This window comes from Engystomops pustulosus, chromosome 10 (genome assembly GCF_040894005.1).
Source record: "Engystomops pustulosus chromosome 10, aEngPut4.maternal, whole genome shotgun sequence".
Lineage (NCBI taxonomy): Eukaryota > Metazoa > Chordata > Amphibia > Anura > Leptodactylidae > Engystomops > Engystomops pustulosus.
This window is the reverse complement of record NC_092420.1, coordinates 18,637,719-18,663,923: the sequence shown is the minus strand read 5'-3', so window position 1 is coordinate 18,663,923 and position 26,205 is coordinate 18,637,719. Positions and strand designations below refer to the sequence as shown.

At 44.6% G+C, this 26,205-nt stretch overlaps 1 protein-coding gene across 34 annotated transcripts in view; it reads right to left on the bottom strand.

Annotated features, from left to right (window-relative positions):
- Window positions 1-26,205, bottom strand: part of CADPS (calcium dependent secretion activator) — a 353,066-nt gene that overhangs the window by 145,264 nt on the left and 181,597 nt on the right. For all 34 annotated transcript variants that reach the window (XM_072127688.1, XM_072127689.1, XM_072127678.1 and 31 more), the window contains exons 7-9: window positions 15,690-15,801; window positions 13,669-13,808; window positions 7,315-7,381 (exon numbers count right to left, since the gene is read on the bottom strand). In XM_072127688.1, coding sequence (XP_071983789.1) covers window positions 7,315-7,381; window positions 13,669-13,808; window positions 15,690-15,801 — 319 coding nt within the window. The remainder of the gene's footprint in view (window positions 1-7,314; window positions 7,382-13,668; window positions 13,809-15,689; window positions 15,802-26,205) is intronic.

The window sequence follows — 26,205 nt, the reverse complement described above, 5'->3', positions numbered from 1 at the left end:
CTCCTTTCATTATTGCTCACAAATGAGATCTAACAATTTGAGACAAATTTGACGCAAATTTAGGCGCAAATGAATCGGACATGCGACAATTCCAAAGCGCATGCGCATACTAAGGCAGAACCAGATCCATCATAGATCAGGAGCCAAAAAGAAGAACAAACCAGGCGCAAAAATAGGCGAACCTGAGACCCCCTATGATTAATGTCCCCCATCTATCTATCTCCTATCTATCTATCTCATATCTATCTATCTATCTCATATCTATCTATCTATCTATCTATCTATCTATCTATCTATCTATCTATCTATCTCATATCTATCTATCTATCTATCTCATATCTATCTATCTATCTCATATCTATCTATCTATCTATCTATCTCATATCTATCTATCTATCTATCTATCTATCTATCTATCTATCACATATCTATCTATCTATCTATCTATCTCATATCTATCTATCTATCTATCTCTAATCCCCTACCTATCATCTATTTATTATCTATGTATGTATATTTCTATGATCTATCTACCTCTTGTCTATCTAAAAATGGAAACCAGCAGCACAGCTCTAGGAGTGACGGCCGCTATCCCAGGACACGATCACTAAGTCCCACTTGTAATACAAGAGTGAATAAACCAGTTTTATCTTTTCCCAGTTTGCTGCCTATTTTTTGTTTTATCCATCAATCTACATGTCATCTCTCTCTTATCCATCTCTCTCTCTCACTATTTGGCCTGATATGACTTCTTCCCCCGTCTTATACATCTGACCTGCCCCCCCCCTCCCTGTATCTTTCCCGCCGTCTCTTCCCGTATAAATGACGTCCACTAAATCGTCTGCTCCTAACATTAACCCTTTCCCTGGCAGCTACCTTTTTTTTTCAATCAATTATCAATCCACAATGAAAGTTGGTGACACAAGTATCATTTATTATTCCGGGTCCTTGGCACGGAATATTCTCCGACGCTCTGAAGCCTCGTCATTCACATGAGACAATCTCGGGAGTGACACCTTGTCACAAACAATGCCAGTTTGAGTCGTAGGTGCCAGTCATGGGAAGGCGAAGCCGACTGATCCCTGCCGAGTGCTGTAAATGGCAGCTTTCACTCCTGAGCCTTCCCTTCCTCCTGACACGATACATTCAATGTCAGGGAGATGACGGCGGCCCCCGGTGGCTGCGGGGGGCTGTGTCAGGCTCTACAATGGCCTCCAGGAAGCAGCCAGGCTCCATCAAAACCCCAGCTTGAATTTTAGCATTTTACAAATCTGGAAGGAGACTGTTAGAAAGCCGAGGATTCTCCGAGCTGCAGGCAAGGAACTCACAGGGAAATTTACTGTCAAATAATTTCAAGGTTGTGTCACATCCCGCGCCCCTGACATCATCTTATCGGTTTGGACGGTTTTTTGACCCCTGGAATAAACCTTCGATTTGGACATTTGTTGTAGAGACTTCTGCGCCCGTGTGTCGGATGTGTGTGGGGGGGGAAATGAAATGCAAATTTGTATCTGGGGAGGAATGAAGGATATCGGGTTGGACGTGACGGATTTACGGAATACAGGACGTCTGGTAATTAATGGCGGCACGCTGGGACATGTTACAGGGGCACGATATGTAAAGTGGGCGGCTCACCACGCGCTGCCTTCATTAAGTAGAGTGCGCCCTCTAGTGATGGAACAGGGGAAGATGCAGAATGAAGTGTGCAGAATTACAGGAGACTGTGGGGCAGATTATAATAATAATTCTTTATTTATATAGCACACACAGATTACAGAGCTTGCCAAAAACCCTTTCCCCAATGGGGTTTACAATTTGATCAACCTAACAGCATGTTTTGGAGTGTGGGAGGAAACCGGAGGACCCAGAGGAAACCCATGCAAACACGGAGAGAACATAAAAAACTGTTTGCAAATGTTGACCTAAGTGGGACGTGAACCCAGGACCTCAGTGCTGCAAGGCTGTAGTGCTAACCACCGAGCCACCGTACTTCCCATATGGGGAGAATGTAGCCATAGTCCAACAATGTGCGACAGCTTTTTTTAAAATTAATTTTGAGCACTTTTTTTTGTTTTATCCATGGGCTGATTTCCTCTACATTAATTATGCTTTTAATTTTGCACAATTTTTGGCGCACCCTAAAAAAACGGTTTGCTACGACACATCTGATACATCTACGCCGGTTGCCGGGCCCTGCAGTGGGCAGTAATGCCCCTCACCTTCACAGTGTATATAGCCTACGACCGTTCCGGAACAGGCTTCGGGACAATTCTAAGCCCAGTCACAACTGGCATAGAAGTGCTCCTGCCACCGCAGTGCAGTACTGTCAACCCCCGGGATTTATCAGGAGGTAACTTCATACCCTGGAACCAGGGCCGGATTAAGGGTGATGGGGACCCCTGGGCGCAAACTGCTGGGGGCCCTTCCAACAATGTTTTTGGGATTGCCAGCCAGCTTCTGTAGTATACAGCCTGCCAGCCCCCTGTATTATATAGCCAGCCAGCCCCTTGTAGTATATAGCCAGCCCCCTGTAGTATATAGCCAGCCAGCCCCCTGTAGTATATAGCCTACCAGCCCCCTGCAGTATACAGCTGCCAGTCCCATGTAGTATACAGCCACCAGACCCCTGCATCTGTGATCTCCCCTAGCGATGGCAGCTGTGTCTCACTGACACAGCTGACATCCTAGACCCCTATGTGCGATGCGGGTGGCCACGGGTCACTGCACATTGCACACAGAGACAGTCAGCGACTCAGCTGAGTGAAGTTGCTGAATGTCGGAAACTGGCCGGGGCCCCATTAAAAGTGAAAGTGGTGGGGGCCCCGGGGCTCGAGCCCCGGGAGCACCTCCTTTAATCCAGCCCTTCCCGGAACATTTATACCCGGCGTATGATAAATGTGCCCCATCATGGATCAACATCTGTCCACAGGCGCAGTTCCAAGATGAATTAGGCACAAAGCAGGAAACCCAGTGAGTAGTGAGTTTCAGAAAATACACAAAGAAGTTGCAAAAAATACGTAAAAAAAGAAAAAAAAGCTGAAAAAAAGACACATCTGCCCCTATATGCTTAAGAATGGGGAAGGGGGGGGGGGGGCGGTGTTCAATATTAAAACTTTAGGGAGCCTAAGAGGGTCTAGACATTATCTCTCATATGATACAAGGAGACCGGAGATAAATAACCATACATTATAGTTGGGGGATCCACTGCAGATTTTGCATTGGGGTCCAGATATTTCTAGATACATCTCAACTTCTAGCAGTTATATACTGTAGCTAAATGGATTTTCCAGCATTACTGAAAAACCTGCTGGACATCATAAAAAAACACAAAAAAGAAACAACTCTGGTGCCACCGGATTACCAGAAAAATCCTGATCTTGCATTTTTTTGTAGATTTTTTTAACAAATCTGTGAGTTTCCTAGTTAAGCTATAAAACCCCTTGAAGCTGAAGTATAAAAATAACTTCTGGGGTTTAATGCAGAATCTCTGATGGGACCCGCTCCTACCTATTACATTGGTCTAATGGGTTATATCGTCTGACAGATAGATAGAAAGTAGTAATTAGGCAGCACTCCAAAATAAAGTAAATAATTCTTGATGTAGTCACCCATGCCGCCTTTAGTACTAGTTAACTTTCTGGATTTTGTCCATATGATAGCCCCCGCCCTTCTATTAGTGCAGTATATATGATGTGTAGGATTAGACAGATACTGATGGACATTATTATTGTGATTCTCTGCTGCCACCTGCTGGTCAAAATGAGAACTGCAAAAAAGCCATAAAATCTGTTCTCATCCTGATATTGAGCTTTGTATTTTAATCTTACAATTGTGAAAAAAATGATATAAAACTACGAGAAGATGTCCCTTATGTTGTAATTCCTGATTTTGGAATGACACATGTCCTATTAATCTAAAGTTCATATATCCCTTCAAGATTTGTTTTTTTATTATTTACCTAAAAAAAACATGTATATTTTAGACCTTAACCCTAAAAAGCATCCTTACCCAGTAGAGTCTTTAAATTTCGCTCTTATTTTGTGTTCCTATTGTTAATGCTCCTTAAAGGGGTTGAGGCTGGCAAGGTCATCAGAGTGATGAATGGAGCAGCTGGACAGCTGTTAATTTGGGGTCTATGTGACCCCATGGGTCCACATGTTGTGACTTATGCTGTATATGAGATATAACTTGTAGACCTAGGGGTGTATATTGTTATAAGTAGCAGAACAGTGTTAAATAGATTTAGAAGTGTCCTCACACTGCTGTGCTCTCAGCTCTCTAACTGTAGCCATTCTACAGCTCCTTCCCTCTGTAGTCTTCTCTGTGTTTAGTAAAGCATAAGAGAGGTCCATTTCACAGTCCTGCTGCTACCAACACACACAAAAATACAATTACACATCTCTCCAGGAACAACACCTAATACTCTCTGCAAGGAAAACAGAGCACAGCAGTGTGAGGACACCCCCAGTGCACTTGTAGAAGCTACAATACTGGAATATAAATCCGCAATTCACAGTCCTGCTGCTGCTAACAACACACACACATAGGTCTGGTAACACAGCTCTCTCTTTTAGGCGTCGTCTCTCTCCAGGGATGATACCTAACACTGTCTGCAAGGAAAACAGAGAACAGCAGTGTGAGGACAACCCCCCCCCCCTCCACCGGTGCACTTGAAGAAGCTACAATACTAGAATATAAATCCGTATTTCACAGTCCTGCTGCTACACATCTCTCCAGGGACGATAACTAACACTGTCTGCAAGGAAAACACAGCACAGCAGTGTGAGGACAACCCCCTCCCACTAGTGCTCTTGAAGAAGCTACAATACTGAATATAAATCCATATTTCACAGTCCTGCTGCTACACATCTCTCCAGGGACGATACCTAACACTGTCTGCAAGAAAAACACAGCACAGCAGTGCGAGGACAACCCCCTCCCACTAGTGCTCTTGAAGAAGCTACAATACTGAATATAAATCCGTATTTCACAGTCCTGCTGCTACACATCTCTCCAGGGACGATACCTAACACTGTCTGCAAGGAAAACGCAGCACAGCAGTGTGAGGACAACCCCCTCCCACTAGTGCTCTTGAAGAAGCTACAATACTGAATATAAATCCATATTTCACAGTCCGGCTGCTACACATCTCTCCAGGGACGATACCTAACACTGTCTGCAAGGAAAACACAGCACAGCAGTGTGAGGACAACCCCCTCCCACTAGTGCTCTTGAAGAAGCTACAATACTGAATATAAATCCGTATTTCACAGTCCTGCTGCTACACATCTCTCCAGGGACGATACCTAACACTGTCTGCAAGAAAAACACAGCACAGCAGTGTGAGGACAACCCCCTCCCACTAGTGCTCTTGAAGAAGCTACAATACTGAATATAAATCCGTATTTCACAGTCCTGCTGCTACACATCTCTCCAGGGACGATACCTAACACTGTCTGCAAGGAAAACGCAGCACAGCAGTGTGAGGACAACCCCCTCCCACTAGTGCTCTTGAAGAAGCTACAATACTGAATATAAATCCATATTTCACAGTCCGGCTGCTACACATCTCTCCAGGGACGATACCTAACACTGTCTGCAAGGAAAACACAGCACAGCAGTGCGAGGACAACCCCCTCCCACTAGTGCTCTTGAAGAAGCTACAATACTGAATATAAATCCATATTTCACAGTCCGGCTGCTACACATCTCTCCAGGGACGATACCTAACACTGTCTGCAAGGAAAACACAGCACAGCAGTGCGAGGACAACCCCCTCCCACTAGTGCTCTTGAAGAAGCTACAATACTGAATATAAATCCATATTTCACAGTCCTGCTGCTACACATCTCTCCAGGGACGATACCTAACACTGTCTGCAAGGAAAACACAGCACAGCAGTGCGAATAGTGTAGTATTTCACAATCCTGCTGCTACTAAAAACACACTAAACGTACGGTTAAAATGCATAACACTGGCTGCAGTCTATATTGTCAGACTCACACCTGCTGACGGGTTCCCTTTCAGTTATACAAGAAGATACTATGTAACGGAGCTCTGCTACACCGGACGATCTCTGCAGTGATATATATTTGTAGCGAATCTGTGACAGCGTTTTCTGTTACAATTCATTCTGCTCTTCTCATCCTGGATTTGATGAGTGAATTGAACGCTTTGGCCTGAGGACACAGACAGGGAAGCGTTCAGGACCACTCACTATAGGCTGCCCCCCCCCTACACATGGGCTGCCCCCCCCCCCCCCCTATACTCACCCCTATGGCGGCCATACTCATCCATTACATGTGCTGGGCAGCTGCCTGGTCAGGAGTCATGTCACATGTCAGGTGCCTCAGTGGCGCCCCCTCCCCTCCTCCTCCATTATAACAAATACTTTTAGGCTTGAAATGCGAGAGCAGCAGCAGCAGGGACGGGGAGCTCAGGGCTGTGCTTGTCACATCGCCGCCTCCGAGCAGATGATGTGACAGAGAGAGGGACGTATTCTAGCGAGGTCACTGATAAATTATTTATTGACACCACCAAAGTTGTTGGGAATGTGAAAGTCAGAGAAAAACTGCAGAATGACCTTCAGTCTGAGCGATAGGACGACTTGCATGAGGTGTCCCTGTAGATGACTTCACTCACGTCTCATGTGATGGGCAAAAATAGCGCCACAGCTGCACTCAGGTTGTGTAGGGTACTGCAGCCCAGACCCTTCCACTTCATTGGAGCTGAGCTGGAATAAAGCTGACAGGTTTATCTACTCTGCTACAACCAGCTACATATAACTCAATATACCCTGATACAATACAGACAACTTGAGGGGGGGGGGGGGGCAAATGGTGCCGTCGCAACCGGGCCCAAGAGGCCAAGGGGCCCCATACAGCGCATCACAGCAGCACACCAGGGTTTATCAGGAGGATGAAGCCTCTTTATAAATCCTTTGGGTGCAGGCACCATCATACGCTGTGGCTGGCGCACTTAGCGTTAGTGTATTAGAAATGTGGCCCAATATGTTTCTGAGACTGCAGATTACGACTACGCAGGGTGCTTCTGTAGTCTGTAACCATGGTGACGCATAGATCTGCATAAGATCTGTCGATTATAAAATTATATATCACCCACCCAATCAACTGCCCCCCCATCCCCGTTTCCCGAACTGGAGGGAGAGGCTGACAATCCTGACCTAATAGTGACAGGGATACACAGGGGGGGGGCTTCGGGAGAGGGAGCTTTTAACCTTCTAGCAACATCCAATACAATAATCTTATATTTATTAGTGGGACAATTCTTTTAAAAGTGATGTCAAGAAATTACCTGGACCAAGACGAAAAATCGTTTTTTCCATCTCTTCCACACGTTTTTACCAATCGCCCATAAATACCTGGGGAAAGGGAAAAGCAAATTAGCAAAGAACCTTTTTTTTTTTCCAGGAACAGCTCCACCCTTGTTCATAGGCTGCGCCTGGTATTGCAGCTCATCTATATCCTTTGTAGTGGAAATATCAGACATCAGATCTGAAAAAAATTTGGTCTGATCTTAAAAAAAAACCCCAAATAATTATATAATATATAATTCTGGCGATAAAGACAGAGGTGGGATCTGCAGAAAAATCTGAGGGTGACTGTGGCTTTGCAGTTTTATGTGTTTTATATTTGATTTGTGTTTGTTTAGATCATTATTATTATTATTATGTTTTATTAGAAATGTTCCTGATGATAACTGATTAAAAAAAACGCAGTGACCTGCTGAAATCTCTAATGATCAATTATGTAGGGGAACCAATTTCCCTGCAGCGCCACCACAGGACAAATGAAGAACTACTCCTGTGAAGTCCTCCAGAAAGTTACATAAGACATACTGGGGCAGATTTACTTACCAGGTCCTGTCACGATCCAGCGCCGCGTTCTCTGCGGAGGATTCGGGTCCGGCCGGGATTCACTAAGGTAGTACCTCCGATGTCCACTAGGTGTCGCTGCTGCGCTGAAGTTCATCTGATTGCCCTGAAGTTCACCGTCCTCCGCTGGGTGCAGGTAAACGCGTGTCAAGCGACACTTTTTTTTTTAAATGCAGCGGTTTTTCCGAATCCGTAAGGTTTTTTTACGGCCACGCCCCCGATTTCCGTTGCGTGCATGCCGGCGCCGATGCGCCAGCATCCGAATGCGTGCGCCAAAATCCCGGGGCAAGTCAGGGAAAATCGGCGCAAAACGGATAACACGTCGGGAAAACACGAATCGGGCCCTTAGTAAATGACCCCCATTGGGGCTCATTTACTAAGGGTCCGAACGCCGCACTTTCGTTGGGTTTCCCGAATATTTACGATTTGCGCCGAATTGCCCTGGGATTTTGGCGCACGTGATCGGATTGTGGCGCATCGGCGCCGGCTTTCACCCGACAGAAATCGGGGGGCGTGGCCATGGGACAACCCGACGGATTAAAAAAAACCCTGCAATTTAAAAAAAAATGATTTGTAACGCAAGGTCAAGCACTCACGTGCACTGGGAAGAAGAAGGTGAACTCCGGCGGACCTCAGTGCAGCAGCAGCATATCAGGCGCATGATCTTAGTGAATACCGGCAGACCCCAATCCACGTCGGACAATGCGCCGTGGCATCACGACTGGACGGGGTAAGTAAATGTGCCCCTAAGTATTTTTTTATTTTTTTTTTTTACAGAATTTAAGATGACACTTTTAGCTGAATCCCTTAGACTGTCAATAGTATGTTGAGAAAATTGTTGACGTACCGTGTTAGCCAGGAAAAATCAAAAATCTGATGTAAATACTTTTGTGTAAAAACTACAAAAGTGCTTAAGGAATGATACCTTTATTTATTTCATTTCTGGTGTTGGAACCCTAACTGAAGGTATCTCTGGCTGGGTGGAGAACATTTTAAAACCTTTAGTGAAGGAGACGCCTAGCTATGTCCAAGACACCACCGACATCCTCCGTAAACTTTCCAACCTGGGTCCACTACCAGATGGCACAATATTGGCAACTATGGATGTTGCATCCCTCTATTCCAACATCCCACATGAAGATGGTATAGCTGCTTGCAAATACTTTCTGCAGAAGAACAACATGGCCACAGAACCTGTCCTACAGCTCATCAGGTTTGTACTGCATCACAATTATTTCTCCTTTGGTGAGGACATTTACTTGCAGTGTATGGGAAGTGCCATGGGAAGCAGAATGTCACCACAGTATGCCAACCTGTTCATGGCAAAACTAGAGGAGGAGTTTCTTACAACCTGCGCCACTCAACCTCTAGCATACTTCCGCTATATTGATGACCTGCTTATCATCTGGTCAGGATCTGAGGATGAACTGTTGTCTTTCCATAGAAGTTATAACAAATTTCATCCTACCATAAAACTCTCCCTGGACTACTCAAAATCTAAGGTACATTTCCTGGATACAACCATATACATTAGGGACAACAGCATACAAACTACAATTTATCAAAAACCTACAGGTCGTCCAGCGTACCTAAAGTGGAACAGTTTCCATCCAAAACATATCAAGAAATCTATTGTCTACAGCCAAGCTCTGAGATACATCCGGATCTGTTCAGAGAGTGAGGATAGAGAACAACACCTTCTATCACTAAGAAGAACATTCTTACAACAGGGGTATCACCCCCTGGTTATAGATAGAAAGATCCACAGAGCTAGAAGGATTCCAAGGAGCAGCCTGCTGGAATACCAACAGAAAGAGGACAAGTGCAGAGTGCCCCTAGTGGTCATGTACAACCCACAAATGAAGATTTTAAAGAAAATTGCAGAAGATCTCCAAGCCATTCTTCATAAAGACAACAGGCTAAAGGACATATTCCCGGACCTACCCCTCCTTGCTTACAAACAGCCACCAAACATAAGGAATCTCCTGGTAAGAAGTGCCCTCTCACCACCAACACAGACGGGCACTTTTCCCTGCCATAACAAAAGATGCAAGACGTGTGCCCATGTTCTATCATCAAGCACAGTCCACATCCCCAACACACAACAGGAGTATAAAATCCCAGGCACATTCTCCTGTAGATCCTCCAATGTTGTGTACATGATACTGTGCATGAGGTGTCACACAAATAATATATACATTGGGGAGACCCAACAAAAACTTCAGAGGAGGATGAATTCTCACAGACACACCATAAGTGAGGGGATGGACACACCTGTGGGAAAACACTTTTCTGGACCAGGCCACAGCGAGAAGGATTTAAAGGTCCTAGTACTGAAAGGTGACTTTAAGGACAACAGAGAAAGGAAAACCTGGGAGTTCAAACTGATGATGACCTTCCAGTCACTGACACAAGGCCTCAATATTGCACCTGGGTTTATGGCTCATTACATGGACTCGCTTCAGTCCCCACAAGAGACTAACTCCAGACCCCTGCCATCCTAGCCCCCCACCCCCTGCCCATCACCCTTCTCTCTGTAACATAACCTCTAGTTTTATTGCCCCAGCTTATCTTAATTGAGTCTCACCATATGTACTAATTATCTTGTTGTAACATCCCTCAAATATTGTGTTTTTCTCTCAGTGCTTCATTTGTATCCATGCCTGAAGAAGGGGCCTGTGTGCCCTGAAAGCTTGCACCAAATATAATTTTTCTGGTTAGCCAATAAAGGTATCATTCCTTAAGCACTTTTGTAGTTTTTACACAAAAGTATTTACATCAGATTTTAGACTGTCAATATTATATATATATTTTTTTTAATTTAAAATTTTTTTTAAAATTACATTCGAACTTGAACATTTTGTATAAAAATATCTCTATAGTGCACAGTGAGTATATATGGATTTTAGGCTTGTGTAAGAAGATGGATTTTGATGACTATGTGGTTTGGGGGTTGAGTATTTTTTGGTGTTTTATGCAGTTTTCATATCACATTCTATTTCTCAGATTGATTTCTATGTTAAGGACAAAAGAGGCAAAGTCTCAGCTGTGCGGATCCAGTGCGGTCAGGACTCCTAAGGTGATGCCTATAGACCGGACAATTTCACTATCAATCACTGATGGAGCCCGGACCTCAGATCACTGGTCTCAGGGATGACTTGTCCACAGGGTCTCCTAATGATAATGGCAGCGCTGGGACCTTCTCCGGGAGGATGTGACACAGGATATGATCCGTATTCCGATATAAAGTTCTAGAAAGATGTAACCTACTCGCAGCTGAACTCAATATGAGGACAGTGAACTCCTTTACTATGATATTAAAGGGATATGACAAGTGATGGATTAGCAGATAATCAGTAACAATCAATGGAATCTTTCGGAATCTTCACATTGCTGAAAATGTAACAATATACTGAAGATTAGGGAAATTATTACAGTTTCTGGATACGGCAAAGAACCCAAAATATCTGATCATCCGAAATCTAGAATATCTAGTCATTATATATATAAAGGGGCATTGCAAAAAACATAAAAAGTTAAAATGAAATCTTGCTTACAGGCGGTCCCCTACTTAAGGACACCCGACGTACAGACAACCCCTAGTTACAGACGGACCCCTCTGCCCACTGTGACCTCTGGTGAAGCTCTCTGGGTGTTACTATAGTCCCAGACTGCAATGATCAGCTGTAAGGTGTCAGTAATGAAGCTTTATTGATGATCCTTGGTCCCATTACAGCAAAAAATTTTGAAACTACAATTGTCACTGAGACAAAAATCTTTTTGTCTGTATCTACCATTATAAAGTATACAGTTCCAACTTACATACAAATTCAACTTAAGAACAAACCTATGGAACCTTTCTTGTATGTAACCCGGAGACTGCTTGTATTTACAAAAGAGCCAACATTGTAGAATCCGATCCACAGGTTTTATGGTCCTTGTTGGACTTTGCTGACCATGGTCATGTGACCTTTCAACCAATCACTGGCTTCTGTGCTTACATGTACCAAGTGATTGTCTAAGTCAGCGGTTCTCAACCTGTGGGTCGCAACCCCAGCGGGGGTCAAACAACCAAAGCCGGGGCCAAAGCCATCGGAGCCCCAATGTTATTGGGTTTTTACGGCGAATCGCATGGTTTGGGGTCACCGCAACATGAGGAACTGTATTGCGGGGTCACACCATTAGAAAGGTCAACACTGAACCTGGGGGAACTTGTCACCAAATTTGACCCTATGACACTACCAGTCCCCTCAGGTGGGGTATGAAATGTCCTTTCTAGAATCCCCTCTTTCATTTGAAATATCTAGCATTTACCTATAAAATGTCTCCTTCAAAGTCATATGCAAATGAACTGAGAAGAGTCACTTTTTGTCTTTTTTTTCAGACAGTTAAAGAAATAGGCAGGAACTGAATCTTTACCTGCAGCTCTCATTCCAAACCATGTCTTTAACAGTCTATATCTCTGATTTTGTAGATCACAGAACCACAAAATCTTTAATACCTTTTAAGATATTTTTCTAGGTAACAGAGAACTGAAGACAGGGGCACACGAAATGACACTACACCTTCAGCCTCTAAACTTGACTCATCTCAGAAAAATATGACTCTTCTCTGCTCATTGTCAAGTGACTTTGGAGGAGATTTTTTTTGTATGGGTAAATGTGTGAGATTTCACATAATAGAGGGAATTCTAGAAAAGACATTTCATACCCTATCTGAGGGGGTTGGTGATTTAATGAGGTAAAATATAGCGACAGGTTCTCTTTAAACAGATAGATAAAGTTTCTTTTTTGATTCTCTCTGCTCTTGGCAGCATTTCAAAATGTTTTTTGAAACATCGCCATACTTTATCCTGCCAGGAACTTGTGATAGTATTAAAGGGAACCTGCCAGCAGAAATCCACCTAATTAACTATTACTAATATGTTTTCCAGCAGCTGAACAGCATCTAGACCATGTTTCTTTCATGGCCTAGGTTGGAGGCACCATCCAAAAAAATCAACTTTAAAATGAGATATACACTGGTTGTATAAAGTCAGGGAGGCGGGGAGTTTAACACCAAAGTCAAGCTCCCCCATTCTCTGAACATCTCCTCTTATGTGATTGACATCATGTGCCAGACTTCAGGAGATCTGGTCAACAATATTTCTGGATGGAGGACCATCAATTACAGAGAAGGGGGCATTATAAGGCAGGGAGAGCTTGACTTCAGTGTTAAACTCTCCTCCTCCTTGACTTCATTAAACCAATTTACATCTCACTTCAAAGTTGATTTTCTGGATGATGCCATCACACTGGGTCCTGAAAGAGACATCACCTAAAAGCTGCTCAACTGCTTGACAACATACTGCTAGTGGTTTATTTGGCCAATTTCTGATGACAGGTTCCCTTTACTGAAATTCAAGATTAATCTTGTGGCAGGGCGATTGCTCATGGACAGACAGGGATCACATGACCCTCCATCTGCGGCCATGTTATGGACAGGAATCTCTGGCTGATGAGATAACAGACAGGAGGCTTCACTTTACATATCAGGAAAGCGGAGCAGAAATATTACTAGATGTATATTGGTAAATTATGTAATATCCTGCCCCCCCCCCCCCCGCCACTTACACACACATTACACAAAACATGAGGTAAAGGCCAACCCCTTTAAGCGTCATCCTTATGTGAAATAAGCCTAATTGCAATACTGTAAGCAGCCTATGGACCAGGGTGTCGCCAGATTGCTATACATTGTAGCCTTAGTGACACAATTATGATTTGGCTACTTACCCACAATGCTTCATGTTCTGTGGTTTATCCATTCGGACTGCTAATTTGATCTTCAAGTCATGATCAGGGCAGTTTTTGGACACTGTCATTTTGTGCCACTCTGACTGTTTAGGACTGTTGGGTGTTGGGTGAAGTACAACCTGCCGAAAGATACAAGGAGAGTAATTGCATCTGCTGTAAGAGACCACAACAAGTTAGGGTTGTGTTTTTGACACTTTGACATTGGTTTATATTAGGGAGACCGATCTGAGAGGAGCATTATTGGTAAAACTATATGCAAATTAGCTCTCTAGAAGAAGTACCCCCCCCCCCCCCCAGCATCAATGGATGAAGATGACAAGGTCATCGATTTCTAGAACAGAGCTAAGTGGCATAAAATACAGAAGAAAGGCCGGGACTTTACGGACCTTTATGCTTTTTGTAGCATCAGACTGGGATGTTTTGGGCCCACCAGAAATATATTTCAACACCAGTGCTTCTAGTACATTAATGGGGACCCACTGTCCATCAACCCCTAGACCAGTGATGGTGAACCTTTTAGTGGCCGAGTGCCCAAACTGCAACCCAAAACCCACCTTATTTATCGTGAGGTGCCAACCAAAAATTAAAGCAGTAACTTATTGCTCCCTGTTCAACAACGTTCAAGTATATTGGCCTCCTCAGGACAAGATGGAAAATATGCATCATTTTATTTCCTTTCCAGTGTCCCTCTGTACTCAGAGAATCGTGGGGCCCGCAGAAGATCCTCCAAACAGAATTCGGCCCGGCCTACTCATTCTCCCTCTTCCTACATTCCCAAGTAGCGAAGTATCACTTTAATATATGACTGAAAACAACATCTTTTTAGTTGATTGGAACTGGAGGGAGATTCTTTGAGTCCCGTCTAGTGGCTGGGGTGATGGCCCGGGTGCCCACAAAAAGAGCTCTGTGTGCCGCCTCTTTCACCCGTGCCATAGGTTCGTCACCACTGCTCTAGACTCTAGCAGACTCTAGCAAGACCTTTGGGTTCCAGTACCGGTTTAGAATCTTGTCCTACTAGAAGATATCCTGGTATTCTGCTGGACCTGTCTGACACTGGTCTTCTATTACTGCTACATTGTTGGGAGCCCACTCTTTATCAATCTCTAGAAAACAGTCTCTAGTACACTCCAAATTGATGGTCTTCTGTTGGATCTCTGGGAGTCTAGTATTGTGTAGAGCCTGGGTCCATCAGAAGATTATCTGATAAACTGTTAGGCCAGACCAACACTGGTCTTCTGCTACTACATTGATGGAGGAACATCATCTATCAACTTCTAAAAAGTAGACTCCAGTAGGTTCTATTTTGAGTTGTCTACTGACAAATCTCTGAAGTCCAGTATTGGGTTAGAACCTTGGGCCATAAATCCCATAGTGCTCTGGTGGGTCTGTCTGACACTGGTTTTCTACTACTACTGATGGGGCCACTGTTAGGTACTGTTACTGTTAGGTAAGGGCAACACTGCTCTTCTATAATCACTACTACAATGATGGAGACTAACCTTCTATCAACCTCAAAGAACGACACCCTAGTAGATGCTACACTAAGTTGTTATCTGCTAGATCTTTGCAGACCAGTATTTGGTAAGCACGTTGGCCCACTATTAGGTCCTCTGGTACTCTGGTGGACCTGTCAAACACAGGTCTTCTATTACTACTGTATTGATGGGGCCCCACTTCTATGAAACCCTAGGAAAAAGACTTCAGTTGCCTCCAAATTGTGTTTTCTTCAGCTGGATCTCTAAGGTCCAGGATTGGATAGAGCTTGGACCTACTGGAAGACAAACCAGGCTGACCATGATCGTCTTCTATACTACTAACCAACCTCTGGGCAATAGACTCTAGTAGGCTAGTGAGTTGTCTTCTGATGGAACTGTGGGGCCCATTATTGGGTAAGAGTGTTGGACAACCGGAGGACGGTCTTCTACACTGGTGTGCCAGTTTGGAGCTGGATACATCATATTTTCCACATTAGTATGAACAGGTGTCCCGTCACATCTTACCCGTCCAAGTTCTTTGTCTTCCAGTGCAAGAACGCCAGTGCTTTCGGTGAAGAGCTTGACCTTGACCGCCGGTAGGGCGTGTGTGGTGGAGAAATCCCCTTGTGTCCCCCAACTGGAAGAAAACAAAGAGGACAGATATGAGTCACCATATCATTGTATGATAAGGACATCATCGGAATGAGTTAAATAAAAAATGACAATGTAGCACAAAAACCTGCTACAACTCTGTGACAAGAAATGTGTTAATTGTCTCTCTAGTTAATGTGAGACAGATGTCTGCTATGGAGGCTCAGTGCTAAGATCTCGTAGGTGCAAGATGTGGCAGATCAGCATTGATACAACTTGTTTTCTTAACTCATCCCATACGAGGACACATTTAGGTGTTCAAAATTCTATTTATACCCCAGAGATGGATCTGTGGTGTAATGGCAGCGCTCAGTTTATAGACTGTATGTTACAGGGTCACCTGCCAGACTTCATGGCGGGACATATGTATCACATACCTGTTGGTTCCAAATCCTATAGATCCTTTGCCAGTCCTCCAAACATGCATGCTCAGCTAGGGAGAGCATTCATGTATTTTGCATAGGGAGAGGGGAGATGTCTGTTTTTAGACCTACTCTAGAGAAGGCTTATCTCCACCAAATGAAGGATCAAGCATGTTAAAGTCTAATAGTCAAACCCTGCTGCAATATGTTCAGCTTATCCTGCTCTATAACATGCTGCCTGCAAATAGCACACTAAGGTGCACATTTACTTTCCCGGCCGCTGGAATCCATCCAAAGTGCATAAGATCATGCTCCCGATATCCTGCATGTGTCGCTCAGGTCCCCGGAGTTCACCTTCTTCTTCCTGGAGCATGTAAGTGCATTGTCTTGCGACACAACTTGAAAGTTAAAGGGGTATTCCCATTTCAGCAAATTAATGTTATTGTTTTTATTATAAAAAGTTATACAAATTTCCAATATACTTTCTGTATCCATTCCTCATGGATTTCTAGATCTCTGCTTGCTGTCAATCTTTAGAAAGTTTCTAAGTTTACTTCCAGGGAACAGAACTCTGACCATGGTCACACAGGTGCACGGCAGAGAGTAATCAGAGCTGTGGGTTATAACGAGCCAAGTACCTGTGCGACCATGGACAGATTTCTGTCCACTGGAAGTAAACTTACCGGTAATAGTTTTCTATAGAAGAACAGCAAGCAGAAACTAGAAAATGGATAGGATTGGATACAGAAAGTATATTGAAAAGTTGTATAACTTTTTATAAGACAAACAATATTATTCATTTGCTGAAATGGGAATACCCCTTTAAATCCTGCGCTCAGTCCGAATCAGTCAGATTGTGCAATGGCCGGCCCCCGAATTTGTGTCACATGAAGGCTGCGCCAAAATCTGACACCTGTTAAATACCTGTCAAAGCTGTGCAAATCCCGAAAACCATGAACAGTCCAACGAAAGTGCGATCCGCGACCTTTAGTGCATAAGCCCCTATGTACAATCTGCTCAGGTCCTCCTGCTCTATAACATGCTGCCTGCAGATAGGACACTATGTACAATCTGCTCAGGTCCTCCTGCTCTATAACATTCTGCCTGCAGATAGGACACTATGTACTATCTGCTCAGCTCCTGGTGCTCTATAACATGCTCCCTCCAGACAGGGCACTATGTACAATCTGCTCTGCTCCTCCTGCTCTATAACATGCAGCCTGCAGACAGGACACTATGTGCAATCTGCTCAGCTCCTCCTGCTCTATAACATGCTTTCTGCAGATAGGACACTATGTGCAATCTGCTCAGCTCCTCCTGCTCTATAACATTCTGCCTGCAGATAGGACACTATGTAGAATCTGCTCAGCTCCTCCTGCTCTATAACATTCTGCTTGCAGATGTACAATCTTCTCAGCGCTTCCTGCTTTCTAACAAGCACATCAGGTTACAATGTAGTTGTTGTTTCTTCAATCATCTCTCCCGCCTGCAGCGACCAGCATAAACACATATAAATATAAGAACAGAGAGAAATGAAGAAGACAGGGATTGTGCTGATCTTATACTGCCTCCTGCTGCCGGTCCTGGGCCATGGTGCAATGTCTCTACCTTGTCTCCCATGTACTGGCCTCGTGGCCATGGTTCTGGAACTACACAGAGCCCGAGGGAGATGGCTCTATACTCTATATAGTGGCTGTGCTGGGTTAAAAGCTCAGGTCCCATTGACTTGGATTAGCTGCAATACCCAGGATCAGCCACTACACAATGGAGGGAGCTCCCTGTTTTTGGTTTTTGAATGCTGGCATTTCTGTTGCAATTGGTTCTCATATCAGGTGGAGGTAACTGGTGTCTGACACCCATAGAAGTGATATTGATGATGCATCCTACACCAGAGGTCCAGTAACACTGTTTATGATCACATGACTTGTAACCTGAGCTGATTGGTGGAGACATTGCTGCTGTGACTCACTCTCCCCCTTCCCTATCCATAGTCTTCCAAGTAATCTAACATCTCCGTGAGTTTATGTCCGTCCTGCTAGCAAGATGGATTTTAGCAGAAATTTCATATAAGGAGGGAAGGAGGGAAGATGATGAGAGTTATAGCCCAAGCTTTCTCATTTATTCTGTCTGATTATACCACTTACTGTAGTGCTGGGTTACAGCGGTAAGTACCGTCTAGAGATGAGCGAGCACTAAAATGCTCGGGTGCTCGTTATTCGAGATGAACTTTTCCCGATGCTCGAGTGCTCGTCTCGAATAACGAGCCCCATTGAAGTCAATGGGAGACTCGAGCATTTTTCAAAGGGACCATGGTTCGGGAATAAAATGTGTTAATTAACTGAAAAAGAATGTCTTCTGATAAGTTATCAGATGTATGCAAACATCTGCAATCTATTCTTCACTGCTCCGCGTGTATATTATCTCCCGACAAGTTATCAGATGTGAAGAACAGTGAAGAATAGAATAAAAACAGTGAACACAGGATCATTTAAGTGAAAAACACAGTAAAGAACACAGTGAAGAATAGATTGCAGATGTTCGGCACATCTGCTTACTTGTCGGGAGATACGCTGTCCCGGGATCCGCTCCTCTTCTTCCACTGAAGTCTCCCCGATCTCTCTGTCTCTCTGCCCTTCCCGATGTCTCTGTGCCGCTACCCCAATGTCTCCGTGCCTGCCGCTGCCCGATGTCTCCATTCCTGCCGCTGCCCCAGTGTCTCCGTGCCTGCCGCTGCCCGATGTCTCCGTGCCTGCCGCTGCCCCAGTGTCTCCGTGCCTGCCGCTGTCCGATGTCTCCATGCCTGCTGCTGCCCGATGTCTCCGAGCCTGCCGCTGCCCGATGTCTCCGTGCCTGCCGCTGCCCGATGTCTCCGTGCCTGCCGCTGCCCCAGTGTCTCGTGCCTGCCGCTGCCCCAGTGTCTCCGTGCCTGCCGCTGCCCGATGTCTCCGTGCCTGCCGCTGCCCGATGTCTCCGTGCCTGCCGCTGCCCGATGTCTCCGTGCCTGCCGCTGCCCCAGTGTCTCCGTGCCTGCCGCTGCCCGATGTCTCTGTGCCTGCCGCTGCCCGAAGTCTCCGTGCCTGCCGCTGCCCAGGTGTCTCTGTGCTGCTCCCCGGTGTCTCTGTGCTGCTCCCCGGTGTCTCTGTGCTGCTCCCCGGTGTCTCTGTGCTGCTCCCTGGTGTCTCTGTCCTGCTCACCGTGTTCTTCAATGTGTTCTTCACATGCTATTTTGTTCGCACCGTTCCGCGCGTATCTCCCGACAAGTAAGCAGATGTGCCGAACATCTGTAATCTATTCTTCACTGTGTTTTTCACTGTGTTTTTCACTTAAATGATCCTGTGTTCACTGTGTTCACTGTTTTTATTCTATTCTTCATTGTTCTTCACTGTGTTTTTTAAATTAAATGCTCGATCTCGAGCAGGGGAAATACTCGTCCGAGCAACGAGCCGTTTCGAGTACCTTAATACTCGAACGAGCATCAAGCTCGGACGAGTATACTCGCTCATCTCTAGTACCGTCCTATCAGAGCGCGTTGCGTCGCTTCATCCGCTCTAATTATTATCACCTCTCCTCCTCCTAGACACGGAGAATGTCAGGGAAGTGATAGATATTCTTTGCGGAAAGTGAAGGAAATTTGTGGCGCTCGGCGTGACGCCATCTGCTTTCCAGCCATCGCTCCTGTCTGCTAGGAGAAGCCGGGAATTTGCCGAGTGTTCCCTGACCATATGTTATCAGCAAATGTTATCAACTAAAAAACAAACAATCATTTTCATCAGGATTTTTCACAGGATGAAGAACAAACCACAGAGGGACCTAACCCGAAATTAAAGGGACGGGAGATAAGCTTCAGATTTGTATGAGGCTCTGAGGATATCTGACCTTAAAGATTTATAGTAAAGACCGGGACCGCGAGTGCGGAGGGAAGGACTAAGGATAAGCAAATACTCAGGGGGCGTTCACATGTGCTGATAACGCACGCATTTCCAAACGCATCACAACAGCTGAGAAGAAGAGATTTGCCTGATCACATTTGGGTTTACAAAATTATAGCACGTTCCAGCGCCTCCCAGCCCCCAAATTAATAAATGCCGGCCAGTGTGAACACATACATAGAACACAGTGGCAGATATTCATCACTTGGGGCGCAGGAAGCAGCTATTATTTTCATTGTGGCGCATAAGATTAATTAATTGGTGCTCGAACAATAAAGTTTCCCCTTTCATGAAGGCGAAAAAGAACTCTCTAGGCCAGTGGTGGCGAACCTATGGCACGGGTGCCAGCTGTGGCACTCGGAGCCCTCTATATGGGCACCCTTGCCATCACTCCAGGGCAGGGTTCGCCAGACAGGACTCAAGGCCTCTTGCAGTCCCAGGCAGCCCAGGACCCTAGAAGGAAGCTACAATGATAATCCAAACTTCTTCTTCTTCTTTCTACTGTATTGGTGTCCTCAGGTGCCTATACAATTTAAACCTCTGAAAGTTCAGGGAGTAATAAGTTACTGCTTAAATTGTCGCATTGGAGCTTTGTGAAAGATACGTGGGCTTTGGTTGTAGTTTGGGCACTCAGTATCTTAAAGGTTCGCCATCACTGCTCTAAGCCAACTTTGAGTTGCTGTAATTGTGCCCCAAAAATTGCACCACAAAACAAGTCGGAAATGCCCCCCAGTGTATTCTTATTATACCTAGAACATTGGGGGCATTTATTATCGACTTTCGGAAATTTTTTGCTTCTTTCCTTGCTGCGCCTATTTATGAAGTGTCGGCGCCACAATATTGGTGTTTTCTGACTCTCTCGACTTGTTCTCATTTTGGCGCTGCTTGTGAATCCACCTTTTTTCTGACGCTTCTATTTTTACATGTTGGACTAGAGAGTTCTAAACCTTTTAGTCCGAGTGCCAATTCATTATTCCCTTGCTCCACAAACTAACATCCTCCTATAAAATATTGCACGGTCCCAGCGCCACCCTGCGGCAAAATGGAAAATGCCCCTCTATGTCGCAGCAGTGCAGGGGGCGCCAGATTCATGAAGAATGTGTACCAGAAATCCTGAATCTGGCGCCCCCTACACTATACACAGGCAAACTGCACATAGTACAGACTGCTCTGTTCTTAGTAAATATTGGCCACTAAAGGTAGAGTCTGTTTTACGAATGGAGGACACTACAGCTCTGCACAAGAGATCTACAAAGCATAAATCATGAATAATACTAAAGCAGGAGAAGTTTTTCAATAAGTATCTAATGATCAATATCTGACTTGACCTCAGTCTCATGCCCTAAGAGATGACTGTGCCCCATTCATATGATTAGGAACCAATCGGTGGTGACAGCAATTAAAGGGAAGTCATTTGTCTTTTCCCAGCTAATTGTTCCCACATATAGTGGAGAAGTGGAGGATCTGATGCAGATTCTTTTTAGCAATAACCTCCTGCTGGGATCAGTATGGACTTTATTAATTAAGGTATAATTTATAAACAATATTTTGACTAGTGTTCTAGTTAATCAGTCTCAGGAGTAAATGATCATAAGCTGAGACAGCATAGACCTAATGATTAACTGATCACAGGGTATCCTACTACTGGAAACCCCAGCCCTCAGCTCTAGATTGTGGGGAATTCTGGCAGCGAGTGTTCATTCCCTTATAGCGCCTCTATAAGGAGGAGGAATAATCCATTGCAAGATTCCCTAAATCACTATTTGGGGGACACTGATGGGCCCCATTGCAAAATATGTACCAGTTCCTCCAACTAGGATACAAAATTTACAGAAGTAGTCACGTCCGGATTAAGGGTGATGGGTTCGCCTGGGCGCAAACTGCTGGGGGCCCTTCCAACAATGTTTTTGGAATAGCCAGCCAGCTTCTGTAATATATAGCCTGCCAGCCCCCTGTAGTATATAGCCAGCCAGCCCCCTGTAGTATAGAGCCGCCAACCCCCAGTAGAATACAGCCGCCAGCCCCCTGTAGTATACAGCTGCCAGCCCCCTGTAGTATACAGCTGCCAGACCCATGTAGTATACAGCCACCAGACCCCTGCATCTGTCATCTCCCCTAGCGATGGCAGCTGTGTCTCACTGACACAGCTGACATCCTAGACCCCTATGTGCGATGCGGGTGGCCACGGGCTGCTGCACATTGCACACAGAGACAGTCAGCGACTCAGCTGATCGGAGTTGCTGAATGTCGGAAACTGGTGGGGGCCCCTTTAAAAGTGAAAGTGGTGGGGAAGTAGCCCTGGAAGTAGTACAGTTCTCCTATGGGGAAGAGATGCATTATGGCCCCTATGGCTAACAGACCAGAGTGCAAGGGCACCCTCCACTTCTCTATACGGTGCGCCTATCCCTAACCAATCAGTATGCGGCACATTTACATACCCTGTCCCCGGAGTTCACTGAAAGTGCATTGTCCGACGAAAGTGTGATCCGCGACCCTTAGTAAATGAGCCCCTATGTCTGATGTGTGTATTTTAATAAGTGACCAATTCTGAAGTGGTTTTATTAAAAAGTAACATTATTTTTTCCTTCTATTATTCCTCCTGGAAATTCATGATAAAGTTGACAACTAGATTTTGCTTTTCCATAGGATATGTGCCTTCCCATTCTGATGCTTTCAGCTTTTATTGGGCAGTTTCAAAGTGTGCAGCGATACGCCCCCAAGTGGTAAAAACCAATGCCGATTTATTCAAACAAGTTTCTTGAAAGAAATAACAGAGAAATAGCACAAAGCAGAGAAATCTGAAAAGTTGCATCAAAATTGTTCTTTCTATAAAATAGTCAAGTCAAATTGGAAAGACAGATAACAAGCAACGGGAACGGGAATGTAACTTACCTACAACTGATATACAATCTACTTACCACAATGTTATTGCATGACTTTATTATTACTATTGGGATTCAAGGTAATTGCTTACATTCTCCTGATGGCTGAATGGGTTAATTAGGAGTCTTCATTTCTTCCTGTGTAGGGTCACTTGAAGGAAACCTATCATCAGGAACCTACCTATTATAATTATCAGCAGAGACTCCTGGATTAGCCATTGCTCCTACTACCTAGAGAGGCTATTCCACGCCCCAGAAGCCTCTGCCGATAATTAGCATATTAGTTACATAAAGTTTAGTTAAGGAAGTATTTTAGGAATAGGTAATAATAGATTAGGGCTTAGCATGTTACTAGCCACCTACCATCAGATCTAGCTTAATAGGTAGGTTCCTGATGATAGGTTTCCTTTAATGTTCCTTGTGTTTTATACTTATTTGCAGTACTACACTTTCACCACAAGATGGCGATAACCTCCGTATCAGTCTATAATGTGCTGTAGATACAGTAATATAATGTATGGCATCATATAGACAAATCCTATAAAATATAAGGATTTCCCAAATAGGAGATTCTTGATGCCCTCCATTACAGATCTATGCATTCCCTCAAGGCAATGTCCGCTCAAGAACTGTACATTGCGGTTGCATGTAATGGGTTTTTCGTGGTCGAGCAGCTGCACACAAGGTTAGGATCACTGTGCCATGCCAAGTTGGCGGAAGTGGTGCAAAGCACGTCACCACATGACTATAGAGCGATGGGAAAGTGTTCTCTGGAGTGATGAATCACACTGGCGAGTGATGGATGAATCACCCGGGTAATGCCAGGCACGGGCGCCAAGAGCAGGGATAATGGTATTAGGCTTTCACATCTCAGAGATTGGCACAATTAAGGGAAAAATGAACACAGCGGCGTACAGTCACCGTCTACAGGACTGCATGATTGCAACTTCTTGGCAACATGTTTGGAATTAATAATAATAATTCCTTTATGTATATAGTGCACACAGATTACGCAGCGCTGCACAGATCTTGCGAAATCAGTTCCTGTCCCCAATGGGGCTCACAATCTAATCACCCTACAAGTATGTTTTGGAGTGTGGGAAGAAACCAGAGGACCCGGAGGAAATCCACGCAAACACGGAGAGAACATACAAACTCTTTGCAGATGTTGACCCTGGCAGTACTGCAAGGCTGTAGTGCTAACCACTGAGACACCGTGCTGGTTTTCTAGGAATCGGCACAATCCCTAGAAGGCTGGGGCTATATTGGAAAAAAAAGACATATTTGCCCCTTTATGGCTCCAGGTTGCCTCATCTCTGGTAATGTTCAGTTTTTTAGGGTCACCGGGTGTATCAACGTTCAGTTCGTCAGGGTCATCGACTGATGAGTGGCCTTCTTGGACCATGGGACATCACATCCATCTTCCACAAGAATTGGCTACTTGTATTATCCCCTGGTCAATGAAGGCCACACATTGCATAATGCAGGTCCCCAAGGAACTTCTGCCCAAAAACTAGAACTACTGGATTGAAGTTGGAAGTAGGAAAGGGGTAATAATGAGGTTTTCCTGAGCCCCAACCATCTAGGAGTTTTGTGGGTTACTGGAAAACCCCTTAAAATGATCACCATGACATCTATTTTGCACTGAAACAAAGAAAAGGTAGAAAAGTACAACCAAAATATTATAATTAACAGACCTGGAAGTCTACAAAAGACAAGGCAACAAGGACCAAATGTGGCATCAACTACATAAGAGGCGGTTGTCGCCATAAGTAAAAGAAAATCTACGAAATCCAACTTAATAAACCAGGGACATTACTCATAGATGCAGGCACCGGGACAGCGGTAATCTTCTTATATTTGTTATCCATGGCCTCCCTCCTTCTAAAATCAACTTCTAACATTATGCTAATGAGTCTGAAGGCCTTTGGCGGTGTTACCAGAGCCCCTCCTTGCTGCAGCTTCGCGGGCTGTTACAACAAGCAGTTCACCCAACCCCCTGCTCCCTCCCTCCTCCCTCTGTGTAATCTAGCAGCAGCAGGAAGTGAAGGGGGAGGGAAGAGCTACTCTTCTCATTGTAACATCCTGTGAAGCTACAGCACTGAGGGTCTCTAAAAACCCCCAAAAGCCCTTCAATCTCATTAGAATAATTTTAAAAGTTGATATTAGAAAGAAGGAGGTCATGGATAACAAATATATGAAGATTACCACAATCGCGGTGCCTGGATCTATGTGTAAGGTTGATTTCCATCAAATCCAAACAAAAGAAGACAAATGAGCTTCCCTGTTTATATGAGACTAAACATAACATGCAACAAAATAACCAAAACATAATAATAAATACTGTATATAGAAAATACATTCTAATATTTATTTTCCTTAATGTAAATTTGACCATAAAAATAAATCTATACATTAAAAAACAACAAAAAAACGCAATAATATTTTTGTACTACAAGCTATAACAAAACCTTTGTGCTGTTGTGTGAACGCACTATAAAGCGCAGGGTTATTTAGGGCTTTGATCATTAAGGTGTAATAATGAATCCGTTCCCTCCCGCTGAGCCGCTCCGGTGTGATTTTATAGCTGTAAACTCAAGCAGCGCCGCAGCAGCAGCAGCTTATGTCCGGGTGGCCCCGCTATTACCAGTCTCATGCAGTTTACAGAGTGGAATTCCGCTACAATGTAATTATCCCCGGGAAGCCATATGGATCAGCGAGACGTAAATCTCGACTATCGGGGGCGACTCTGATCGGAGATGAGATTAAAGCTTTAAAAATCTAATGAGGAAGAAACGTTGCGTCGCGAAAACGGACAGGACATATGGGCAGCGGGATAGTCCTCATCAGGATCAATGTATAACAACCAGTAGCAATCACCCCCAAGGGGGTCCTGCGTTACCCCCTCCAGGACCTGCACCATTTACATGTCTATGGATTAAGGTCTCATCGGAGACATCAGAGTACAAGGAGCAGCCGAAGCGTCTTCTCTTATATTAGAGCAGAAGTTTGTGCTCCAGAGCTGTTGTTCCTACAGTCACAGCTATAGCCACTATCAGCCAGTGTTATCTGTAGTCACCCATTGCCCACCTCTACAGCTGCACCTCTTCTCTGGAATGCGCTACCCGGACAATCCGAATAATCCCCCACATCATAGGTTCCAGCCTGCCCTAAAATACCGGACCTATTACATCCCTCATCTAATTCTTCTCTTTTT